General features: G+C 38.8%; 1 protein-coding gene across 1 annotated transcript in view; it reads left to right on the top strand.

Annotated features, from left to right (window-relative positions):
• Positions 1-13239, top strand: part of MPP7 (MAGUK p55 scaffold protein 7) — a 285707-nt gene that overhangs the window by 155396 nt on the left and 117072 nt on the right. The window contains 1 exon segment of the mRNA XM_047743326.1: positions 11984-12061. Within this exon segment, the coding sequence (XP_047599282.1) occupies positions 11984-12061 (78 nt within the window).

Genomic DNA, 13239 nt, shown 5'->3' with positions numbered 1-13239 from the left:
TTTGGGAACATTTTGGGAAGGATAGGTATTAACTCTTAATTAAGTGATTAGTAGAACCCACAACTATATGGGTCAACTAATCTTTGACAATGAAATAAAGAATACCCAATGGAAAAAAGACAATCTCTTGAGCAAATGGTGTTGGGAAAACTGGACAGCTAGCCATATGTAAAAGAATGAAACTAGACCACTTTCTTTCACCGTACACAAAAATAAATTCAAAGTAGGTGAAAGACCTAAATATGAGACAGGAAACCGTCAGTAATCCTAGAGGAGAACACAGGGAGTAACCTCTTTGACACTGGCTATAGCAACTTCTTCCTAGACACGTCTTTGGAGGCAAGGGAAACAAAAGCGAAAATGAACTATTGAGACTTTGTTAAGATAAAAAGTTTGTGAAAGAAACAACAAAACTAAAAGACAACCTATGGAATGGGAGAAGATATTTGCAAATGACATATCTGATAAAGGGTTAGTATCCAAAATCTATAAAGAACTTACCAAACTCAACACCCGGAAAACAATCCAGCTAAGAAATGGGCAGAAGACATGAATAGACATTTTTCCATGGTTAACAGACACATGAAAAGATGCTCAACATCACCCGTCAGGGAAATGCAAATCAAAATTATGATGAGATACCACCTCACACCTGTCAGAATGGCTAAAAGTAACACAGGAAACAGCAGGTGTTGGTGAGGATGCAGAGAAAGGGGAACCCTCTTGCACTATAGGTGGGAATTGCAAACTGGTGCAGCCACTCTGGAAATTAGTATGGAGGTTCCTCAAAAAGTTGAAAATAGAGCTACCCTATGACCCAGCAATTGCACTATTAGGTATTTACTCAAAGGATACAAACATACTTATTTGAAGGGGCACATGCACCCCAATGTTTATACAGCATTATCAACAGTAGTCAGATTATGGCAAGAGCCCAGATGTCCAATGACGGATGAATGGATAAAGATGCGGTATGTATGTATATATAGAGTGGAATATCAGCTGTCAAAAAGAATGAAATCTTGCCATTTGCAACAATGTGGATGGAACTAGAGTGTATCACTCTAAGTGAAATAGGTCAGAAAAAGACAATACTGTATGATTTCACTCATAGACGGAATTTAAGAAACAAAACAGATGAACATAGGGGAAGGAAAAAAAAAAGGGATGCAAACCATAGGAGACTCAACTGTAGAGAACAAACTGAGGGTTTCTGGAAGGGAGGTGGGTGGGGGAATGGGTATTAAGGAGGGTACTAATTGTGATGAGCACCGAGTGTTGTGTGTGAGTGATGAATCACTAAATCCTACTCCTGAAACCACTATTACACTATATGTTAACTAACTAGAATTTAAATAAAAACTTGAAACTAAATAATTGGTCGAGGGGCGCCTGGGTGGCTCAGTGGGTTAAAAGCCTCTGCCTTCAGCTCAGATCATGATCTCAGAGTCCTGGGATCAAGCCCCGCATCGGGCTCTCTGCTCAAGCAGGGAGCCCGTTTCCTCCTCTCTCTCTCTCTGCCTGCCTCTCTGCCTACTTGTGATCTCTGTCTGTCAAATAAATAAATAAAAATCTTTAAAAAAAAATAATTGGTCGAATTCACCTTTGAAGTTGTTTGGTCTTGGATTTTGGTTCTTGTTTTTTGTTGTTGTTGCTATTATTATCATTATTATTATTATTATTACTGATTCAATTTCATTACTAGTAATTTGTCTCTTCAGATCTTCTGTTTCTTCCTAATTCAGTCTTGGAAGCTTCTATGTTTCTAGTAATTTATCCATTTTTTTTTCAAGATTGTCCAATTTCTTGGAGCATAATTTTTCATAATAGTTTCTTAAAATTTTTTATTTCTGTAGTGTCAGTTGTAGGTTTTCTTTCTTATTTTATTCAACTTCTTTCTCTTTTTTTCCTTGATGAGTCTGACCAAAGTTTTATCAATTTTTCCAAAGAACATGTTTAGTTTCATCAATCTTTTCTTTGTTCTTTTAACTCTATTTCATTTATTTCCACCCTGATCTTTATTATTTCCTTCCTTCTGCTGGCATTGGGCTTTGTTTGTTCTTCTTTGTCTAGTCCTTTTAGGTGTAAGATTAGGTTGTTTATTTGGGCTTTTTCTTGTTTCTTGAGGTAGTCTATAAACTTCCTTCTTCGAACTACTTTTGCCAAAGATTTTGATCCATTGCATTTCATTTTCATTTGTCTCCAGGTATTTTTTTTATTTCCTCCTTAGTTTCTTTGTTGACCTACTGGTTGTTTAGTCTCCACATGTTTGTGGGGTTTTTCCCCCAGTTTTTTCTTGTGGTGGATTTCTAGTTTCATAGCATTATGGTCAGAAAAAACGCTTGGTTTGATTTCCGTCGTCTTGAACTACTTGAGACTTGTTTCGTGGCTTAACATGTGATCAGTTTGGGAGAATGTTCCATGTACTCCTGAAAAGCATGTGTATTTTACTGCTTTGGGATGGAATGTTCTGTATATATCTGTTAAATCCATGTGGTATAATGTGTCATTCAGAGCCACTGTTTCTTTATGGGTTTTCTGTCTGAGTGATTTATCCATTGATATAATTGGGGTATTAAAGTCCTCTAGTATAATGGTATTACTGTCAGTTTCTCCTTTTATGTCTCAGTATTTGCTTTACATCTTTATGTGCTCCGGTCTTAGGTACATAAATATTTAAATTGTTATATCCTCTTGTTGGATTGATCCTTTTATTGTTACATGTGCTTTTGTCTCTTGTTACATCTTTGTCTTAATGTCTCTTTTGTCTAAGTATTGCTACCCCAGCCTTTTTTTTTTCTTCCATTTGCTTAGAATATCTTTTTCTGTCCCTTCACTTTCAGTCTATATGTGTCTTTAGATCTGAAATGAGTCTTTTGTAGGCAGCACATAGATGGGTGTGTGTGTGTGTGTGTGTGTTTAATCCAGTCACCATATGTGTTTTGATTGGGACATTTAGACCATTTATATCTCAAGTAATCATTGATAGGTATGTACTTATTGCCATTTTGTTATTTTCTGGTTGTTTTTTTAGTTCTTTGCTCCTTCTTATCTTGCCCTCTCTACCTGTGTGATCTGATGGCTTTCTCTACTGTTATGCTTGGATCCCATTCTCTTTTATTTTTTTGTGTATCTGTAATAGGTTTTCGGTTTGTGGATACCTTGAGTTTCAACTAGAACATGCTATGTATGGAGCAGTCTATGTTAAGTTGATGATCATTTAAGTTTAAACACATTCTAGCTCCCCGCTCCATCTTTTGTATATTTGATGTCGTAGTTTACTTTTAATTTTTTATATATTTATTTTATGTCTATTATTTTTAATTTATCTCTTAGCAAGTATTTATAGATACAATTGATCTCACTACTGTTGTCTTTTAACCTTCATATTAGCTGTATAAGTGATTTTCTGCTTTTAGTATATTTGCCTTCCCTAGTGAAATTTTCTCCTTTCATAATTTCCTAGTTATGATCATTTCATTTCCATTTTCAGAAGTCCTTTTAATATTTCTTGTAAGACTTGTTTAGTGGTGACGAGCTCCTTCAACTTTTGTTTGGGAAACTATCTCTTCAATTTTGAATGATAAGCTTACTGGGTAGGGTATTCTTGGTTGTAGTTTTTTTTTTCTTTTTAACACTTTAAATATATTCTGTAACTCTCTTCTGGCTTGGAGAATGCTGATGGCCTCATGGCATTTCCCTTGTATGTAATTATTTGCTTTTCTCTTGGTGCTTTTAAGAACCTCTTCATCTTTAATTTTTGGCCTTTTAATCACTAGATGTTTTTGAACATCCCTTGGTTCATCTTGTTTGGGGCTTCTGTGCTTCCTGGACCTGGATGTCTGATTCCTTCCTTAGCTTAGGGATGTTTTCAGCTATTATTTCTTCAAAAAAGTTCTCTGCCCCTTTTTCTGTCTTCTCTTCCTATGACCCCTAGAATGTAAATGTTATGCTTGAGTTTGTCACAGAGGACCCTTAACCTGTCTTCATTGTTTAAAACTCTTTTTTCACTTTTACCCTTCAGCTTGGGTGCTTTCTATTTCCCTGTCTTCCAGATCACTGATCTGTGCTTCTGCATTTTCCCATCTGCTCTTGATTCCCTGTAATGTATTTCTCATTTCAGTTATTGTATTTCTAGCTTTTTTAACATTCTCTTTTGTTGAACTTCTCACTGAGCTCATCCACCTCCCTCTCGAGTCTGATGAGTATCTTAATGACCATTACTTTGTACCGTTTATTAGGTAGATTCATTTTCTCTGTTTCTATTAGTTCTCTTTCTTAACTTTTATCTTTTTCTTGTTTGGAGCATGTTCTTTGTCTCCTCATTTTGTCTGAGTCTCTGTTTCTCTGTACGAGGTAGGTCAGCTATGTGTCCTGATCTTGAAAGTAATGGCCTTATGCAGAAGGCATCATGTAGGTCCAGAAGCACAGCTCCCTTTGGTCACCAGTACCAGGCGCTTGTGGGGTGTCCCCGTGTGGGCAGCATCTGCCCCCTGTAACGACTGGGCTGTGGCTGCCGTAGTCCTGCTGGTGGGCAGGGACAGCTTCCAGCACAGCTGGCTGAGAGTCCTGGCTCAGTTCCTTTGGGCACATGGGTGCGCAAGGCTGGCCCCCATTTCTTTGGGACAGGAGTTGCTTCAGAGGGTTGCTGGTACCCACTGAGGCTGCCCACCTTGTATGTCAAATCCAGACCTGCTTTAGAGGGGCACTTGCTAGAGTGGGCAGGTCGGGGTGGGGTGGGGTGGGTTGGGTTCACAGGGAACATCATGGCAGAGCACACTGTGCTGGCGAGGTAGATGGAGACTGTCAGAACTGGCTCACTCAAGCGTCTGGCCTGCTGGCTGGAAGAAGGCAAGAGAAATGGCTCCCGCCAGCACTGCTGTTTTGGAGAAAACGCGTAGAAGTCCCTGCTCCTCCAGCACACGCCATAAAATAAGTCAATAAATTTCCTTCATGTATAACCCAGGTGCTTTTCAAACTGCTGCCTCTGGGCTGGGTCTCAGACTAAGCAGTATAGTGCATTGGCCCTTTAAGAGTGGGGTCTTGGTTTCCCATAGCCCTCTGGCTCGCCTGGAGTTAGGTCCGGATTTTCAGTGCTCCCACAATTAACCAGTGCCGGTTTTCAAACCAAGTGTCATGGGTGGTTTGGGGGCTCATATTCCCAGTGTTGTCAGTGCAGGTCCCCCCCCTGCAGGAGTGCTTGATATGGGTCTGATTCCCTCTTTTCTCAAAGAGAGGATCTTTACACTTGTAATATCCCTCCTGCTGGTGGGTCATGGGGCTGGGGGTTTGCTTCCCAACCATGTCTGTTCCCCTTCCTGACGGGCTTCCCCTTAAGCTGTTGACCTGTGGAACATCTGTTTTGCCAGTCTTCAGGTGGTTTTCACGGTGAGTTGCATCTTATGTAGTTGTAGCATTGATGTGTCTGTGAGAGGTGAGTGTGGGAGCCTCTTCACCGTTTTCCCAAGATCTCTCCTACAGTTGGAGTTTGTATCCACAAAGTCCAGGAATCCCAAACTGTGAAATTAGTGTAGTGGCTGGTGATGTGGCAGACTTAGCCATCAGAAGCAAATAGAAAGTATTTCTGAAAAGATAGTCCATCAACCTAGGACTCTTTCATATAACACCCAACTGAAGATTTACAGACCGCTCCAGGATACAGAACATTTGAGAATACAGTATACCCTCAGGCTCTGCAGATGACAAGATTAAAAGCCAAGCACTCTGTGTAATACAGTCTTATAGCCTGTGAAATAATGTTGCTTAAATGATACTAGTTTTAAAAGAAGGTTTTAATTTTAAGTTGAAAAACACTGGGTGCTAGGAAAAAACAGATTTGTAAAAAGAGCCATACTGAATTATAAACGTAAGATGTATAGTCATTTGAAAAAAAAAACACACTCAGAAAACTTTTGTGGATAGTTCTTTAGAGATTAGGTGCAGTTTATTAGAGCAAAGTGAGTTGGAAGATAGATTTCAGGAAACTTCCAGAATGCCGAGAGAGAATGTGGTTAAGATGTCCCAACTTGGTTATTCATGGAATACAAGTAGCTGAAGAGCTTATCCCAAAAGCCTTGTGGAAAAATGAAGGGCTAAGAAGTTCTTCCTTACTCTAAATGTCAAGAGTGTAGATAAAAATAGAGTAACAATATTGGTCTCAGAGAGATAAATCAAGGAACAAAATAGAGAGCCCAGGTATAGATACTTGTGTGTGGAGGTTTGATAAATAAGTAATATTACACATCAGTGGGAGAAGATTAAATGGTGCTGTCCTTCTGGAAAAAGATTAAGTTAGAGCTCTTGTAGGTATGAATTAATACTTCAGTATACTGAGTGAAACTATAAAATTTTAGAGAAGTCCCACCAGAATCTCTTTATTAGGATAGAGAATGTTTTCTTTTTTTTTTTTTCTTTTAAAGATTTTATTTATTTATTTGACAGACAGAGATCACAAGTAGGCAGAGAGGCAGACAGATAGAGAGGTGGAAGCAGGCTCCCTGCAGAGCACAGAGCCCGATGCGGGGCTCGATCCCAGGACATTGGGAACATGACCTGAGCCAAAGGCAGAGGCTTTAACCCACTGAGCCACCCAGGTGCCCCGAGAATGTTTTCTTAAGAAACAAAATGCATGGCCTTATAGAAAAATCTGGATATATTTGGCCATGTTAAAATAACTTCTGTTTGCCCAGGGCTACTGTGTTGTGTAAGGTAGGATGGACAATTGACAATTAGTCCCCCCAAAATGTCATAGCTTAAGTATAATAGAAGTTGATTTCCTGCTCAGTGATTGTTTAGAGGGAATGTCAGGTTGATGCACTGCTCTCCTCCATAAGGTGTTTTGGGGACCCAGGTCCTTCCATCTGGTGGCTTTGCTGTCTCTTAAGGCCTTGTCATAGTCTGCATGCAGCTGGTGGAGGGGAGAGTATGGAGGAAGCATGCCAATTTCATAAAAGCCTCCGCCAGGAAGTGGCACTTACAACTTACACATCGTGTTTGACAGCTGATGTCCTGTGTTAACGGAGCCTCAGGGAGAGGGGAGGAGGGTAGAAGTGGGAGGAAATGTAGCTCTTCACTAGGCAGATGCTTTGTAGCTATGGTTCAGATACTCTGGACAAGGAGAACTGATGTTGGGAGCAACTGTCTCTGTCTTTAGAACCATTGTGAAAACGTAAGTCAGAGATTGGAGAAGATATAAAGGAAAACTGTATGGCGCTTCCATTTCCTTTCCATCTGATTAGCAAGATGTCTGATAACACCAAGTGTTGGCAAGATCTGGGAACTCAGGAAACCTTCGAACACCGTTAGGTGTCCATCACAGTGCAGGGAGGAGGGGTGTGGAAGGATATTCGGCAGCAAAGAGCAGAAACAAACACCTGTTTCTCAGTTAAAAAAAAAATGATATAAGTCAAGTACTGTTAATTAGTATGACAGAATATTATTCACCTGTTAAAATGAATGAACCATATCTACATGTATTGAGCTAGATTTCTCAATGTGGTATTGAATGAAAAGTCCAGGTGTTGGGGGAACAGTGCATTTATGTACTTTCAAAAATAGCTTATATTGTTTATCAAAACGTATATGTTTAAAAAGATGAAAACGCATATGGGAATCTATTTGGCAGTTTCAACTTATTTTTTTTTTTCTTGGCAGAGAGGTAAGAGGGTGGGTCTTTAGCCTTACCACTAATGGATTATTTTATAAGATATTTGAAGCAAATATACAAGGCTAATACCTCTTTAATTTTGGTGTGGGTTGCAGTTGATCATATTTTATTTTTTGTAAATTTTTTAAGCGTTTAAATGGACCATTAATGATTAGAACATTTCAAAATTTTTAGAATGGGAAAGAATGAATGGGAAGGTGTGGTGTGTTTATATACCATGACGTACTACTCAGCCGTAAAAATAGAATGAAATCTTGCCATTTGCAGTGACGTGGACAGAGCTAGAGAGCATTATGCTAAGTGAAAGAAGTCAGTCAGAGAAAGACAAATACCATAGGATCTTACTCATACGTGGAATTTAAGAAACAAAACAAATGAACGAAATTAAAAAAGAGAAAGAGGCAAACCAAGAAACAGACTTTTAACTACAGAGAACAATCTGACAGTGACCAGAGGGGGTTGAGGGATGGGTGACATAGGTAATGGGGATTAAGGAGGGGACTTGATGTGACGAGCACTGGGTGATGTATTGTGTCGGATCACTGTACTGTACACCTCAAACTAATACTATATTTTCAGTTAACTGGACTTTGAAACAAAACTTAAAAAAAAACACATGAAAACAACTTTTGGCATTTCTTATCATTAGAAGTAGCACACGAATGGAAAGCAAAGATGAAAAGAGGAAGAGAGAAGCCTATTATTTCTTTTCTGATTTTATGGTTGACTAGATAGCTAGTCCTTAGTGCCAGTAGCATATAAAATTTTTATTTTAACTTTTCTGATATGAGTGTAATTCTAGAAAACAAACCCTTATGAACACATAATTTAGTGGAGGTAAATGTCTCTTTTGGAAATGTTCTCTTTTCTTAATAGTGTATTCTAAATATTTTAGCATGCCATTTTTTTTTAGGAGCTTATTTCTGAATAATTGCCTAGTTTGCTATCGTATGAAACTTATTTAACCAGAGTCTCCCTGTCTCTCCAGTCTTCGTTACTTCTGTCTCCTTTCTTTTGGCAACTCCTTGCATTTTGCTCTCCTCTTTTTGTTCCGGGGAGAAAAATGAAGTATTCTTTTATTACACAGTTGAGTTTGCAAAGGGAAGTGTTTAGTCAAATGAGATTTTGCAGGTTTGGCAATACATGATATTTAGTAATTAGATGCTGTGTCTTTGGTTGCGTATTTGTCTGTTGGGTTCTAAAAGGTGACCACTCAGGGAAATTGGCCAGGCTATATCAGTATAAATTTTTCTGGTGAGTAAAGGTGAGTTACAGAACATTTAACATAGAGCTTTGCCATGTTATTGAATATGAAAGCCACAAGCTTCATGTGGGTGTTTAAATTTGAATTAATAAAAAATAAAATTCAAAATTCAGTTCCTTCAGTAAGCTAGACACAGTTCAAATGCTTGGTAGACACACGTAGCTAGTGTCTGACCATGTGGACAAACAGGTACAGAACGTTTTCAACATCACGAAGAGTTCTGTTGGACCACCTTGGGGTGAAGTTTATATGTGTTACCTGTTCTGTTAGAATTTAAAAATCATTTTTGTTTTTAATTTTCTTCCTGGATATTATAAATGCCAGTAAAAGTCACTGATTTTGGAAACTGTCAACAGCTCAAAATTACTTAAAGTAATTTTTACTTTTCTACCAACTTAATATTTAAAATTATGTCCTGAAGTAAAACATGTATCAACCTAGGGTTACTAGCATTTAGAAATTCTAGAACATTTAAAACTTTTAAAAAATTTTTTATTTTATTTTAGATTTTATTTATTTATTTGACAGACAGAGATCACAAGTAGGTAGAGAGATAGGCAGAGAGAGAGGAGGAAGCATGCTCCATGCTGAGCAGAGAGCCCGATGCAGGGCTCGATGCCAGGATCCTGGGACCATAACCTGAGCCGAAGGCAGAGGCTTTAACCCACTGAGCCACCCAGCTGTCCCCAAACTTTTTTTTTTTTAAAGATCTTTCTTATTTATTTGAGAGAGAGAAGGAAAGTACACAAGGAGAGTGAGAGGGAGAAGCTGACTCCCCCCGCTGAGTAGGGAGTCCAATATTGGACTCGACCCAAGGACCTGGAGATCATGACCTGAGCCGAAGGCAGATGCTTAACTGAGCCACCCGTATGTTCCCTAAAAACTCTTGATATAATACAAAGTCCCCAGGTGGGCAGGGTAGGGGTATGCTCTCAGATCTCTTGGATGAAGATCTAAAGAAGATGAGGTAGAAAGAGGGGCTCATTGTTTTAAAAGATGCCCAGAAGATGCTTAATTTGGGACATATAGTTTTAAATTGTAATTACAGTATGGCCTCAATAGAAATTAATCTGGAGAAATTAAGAAATGCTGGAAAGAAAAAATACAGGGGAGGGGATGCATGGAGAGGAACCGCCCCTGATCGTGTAGCCATTGGGAACAGCCAGCATTACTTACCATGTACCCACCACGCCTCCTCTCTGTCCTGCTCACCAGCAGTGAATGAGGTCAGTGAAGAAGGCAGCTGAGATGGAAGTCTGAGAGGCAGGCAAGGGATTAAAATACAAAACTCACTGAAGACTATATTACTGATAGTACCGATCACTATTTTTATTTTCTTTTTCCGGTCACTAGTATGTAGGGAACACAGACCCTTGGTAAGAACCTAGTAAGTATGACCCTCCATACTTCCTGTTGCAGGGAAGCGGATGTTGAAATAAGAAAGCTAAAAGAGTTGTATGAGAGGCTAAGCTCAGTATTCTATGATAGTATTTGTTGGGGTGATCTAATTTTTTATAATGACTCAAGCAAAATTAATTTAGCTCTTAGGTTGGATGGTTTTGTTTTAAATTATACTTTTAATAGTTTCTCACATCAAATCTTGCTCCTTTTAGAGCTTGTATTCTTTAAAGATTGGTTTATTACCCTATGGTGATTAATGTTGGAAGATTCCAAGATTTTAAGTAAAAATGTGGCCCTTGGGACGCCTGGGTGGCTCAGTTGGTTAAGCAGCTGCCTTCGGCTCAGGTCATGATCCCAGCGTCCTGGGATCGAGTCCCACATCAGGCTCCTTGCTCTGTGGGGAGCCTGCTTCTCCCTCTGCCTCTGCCTGCCACTCTGTCTGCCTGTGCTTGCTCTCTCTCTCTCTCTGACAAATAAATAAATAAAATCTTAAAAAAAAAATGTGGCCCTGATAATTCTGGTAATATCATAAGTGTCAAAATTCTTTCCCTGATACTTTGCATTGAGGGTAAGGTTGCCAAAAAGGTAATAGAATCCTCTCTAAGCAATAGCATCTGGCTAATCAAAATAAAATCTATCTTCCAGACTTTTACAAGAGAGTTTGGTTAGGCTTTGAGTCTAATTAAAGAGTCGATTACTTGATACCTATGAGTGTATTATGTGATACCTGTTAAAAACTGGAAATTCTGAGTAGTTTTTTTTAAAATATGGTGGGTGTAATTTTTTCAATTATTAATAAGAGGGTCAAGTAAGTTTTCAAGTATAACATTTTAAGGACAGCTATGGAAGAGCCGAAGTGGATAAAACTTAAGAGCCAACAGTTTCGCATTTGTCAAAGCATCTTGCATTTCTTAATGATAATACTAGATTTTTTTTTTTAAGGAACTCTGTTTGTCTTATAATGCATTATAATATATTCTTGCCTTTGTGTTTTTGAGGGGAATGATGGGAAAGGAAGGACCAAATTTTATTTGATAATATAATTTTATTCTTGTTTTATAGTGCAGAAAATTATTTCAGCGAAACAGTTATGAGAAATGTCTGTATGAGCAATCCCTTTGTTTCTTAGAAGTTTGAATTTGTGGGGGAAGGTTGACAATTAAGGGGGAAAAAAAGTCTTAAAAGAAGAGCGTGCTGGGAAAGGAGTTCCCAGAGGGCACCAGCTCCCATGTTCTTGACGGTGGTCACATACCAACCTGTCAGGATGGGGTGCCGGCTTATCACTTGGCTTTAATCATAATGTATGTGTTTAGCAGGAATATAAACTACAGCCTTTAAGTATTGAAACGCTATGTTTTAGAAATGACAGATTTTGTAAAACTAGCAATTATTCAGGGGAAAAACAAAGGTTTACGTCTTCTGTGGGTTCACTTTGATAACATTCCCCCTGCCCCCCCCCCATTTGACATCGCGTTAGAAACACTGGCTCGTACGTGAATTACACACACGAATTTGTCCTCTATAGGTTTATAGGAACATAGAATTTTTCTTTGAAGGTTTAGTGGATCAGTTTTTATTCGTGGCGATAAAAATCTTCAAATATCTCGCTGTTGGCTAGCAGGTGAACTTATATTCATTTGCGTTTCTTCCAGATTCACGAAAAACTCCACTACTACGAGAAGCAGAACCCCGTGCCCATCCTCCACGGCGCAGCGGTCTTGGCCGATGACGTAAGTGTGCCTTCCTGAGCTCCCCGGGACCCGGCTCCCCCAGGCCTGGCCGGGGCAGAGCTCATCCTGGCGCAGACTGATGTGTGCGATGCTAGGAGCGAAAACCAGGAGAAGCTGCAAATGTTTCCAGAAGGCCTGTCATCACAGAGCTTATGCGGATACTATGCTGATTTTCATTCACTCTCCTGCTCTAAAAATTTTGCCTGGAGATAACTAACCCTCTCGCTCTCCCTCGGTAACTACATACTAGAAATTTTAGCCTGCAACTCTCCAGGGAGAGAGAGAGAAGCTGTCAGCTAGGAGTGTTCTGAGAAAGTCACAGGCAAGAGGAATGCTTTGGAGAAATAAAGACAAATGAGATAGGTCTATTGCTGACAGTGCTAAAAAATGACAGATACCAGTATAGGAACGAGGCCTTCTAAAATACATAAAAAGAAAGGATTGTTTTTAAAATGGATTATAAAGCACAGTAATGATTTATGGATATTAGACCTTTCCAAATTACCTTCATAACCAAAAAATAAATTTTAGCAGCAGTTGGCATTGATGGAGTAGTTAATTTCCTGTAGCTATAATTTTATTTTCAATATGGGGGAGGAACTACCTTGCTGATTCTTACTGTTAACTTTCAAACTCGGATGAATTAGAAACACACCTGGATAAACTATAAAGGACACTGAGCCAGACGAGAAATGGGTCTCGTGTGAAGGTGGGTTTTAACGATACCCTGTAGCTTATCTGTGGTTATGATAAAACAGGCCATTGTACAGTTTAGTAAAATATTGGGGCCCTAGAATTGAAAAAAAGAAAAAAAAAACCTGACCATCTTCGGGAGTTGATTTTCTTAATATATGTTTTCTATTTTAATTTAGATAATATAGCACATGGAATATATCTCTAAGTGGTTTATTTGTTTAGTCCCCAGTCTCCCTTCCAGTTTTATTTACAGAGATTACAAATTATAGGGATGTTTCAGTTTGTGTTTTATGAGGAATTTATGAAGTAAAGAACCAGAATTTTTGAAGTGAAGGGGAGTAAAGGTATAGAGAGAATTCTAGTAAGCTGCGGTTGGCCCTTGAGAAAGTCTTAAAATTTGTTACTTTAAAAACACTTACTGTTGAGGATTTGGGGAAATATTTGTTACTTTCCAATGTGATTGAGGTCCAATCATATTATGA

Source organism: Lutra lutra, chromosome 8, assembly GCF_902655055.1.
Source record: "Lutra lutra chromosome 8, mLutLut1.2, whole genome shotgun sequence".
NCBI lineage: Eukaryota > Metazoa > Chordata > Mammalia > Carnivora > Mustelidae > Lutra > Lutra lutra.
Note: the sequence above shows the minus strand (reverse complement) of the source record. Positions and strands in the feature narration are given on the sequence as shown.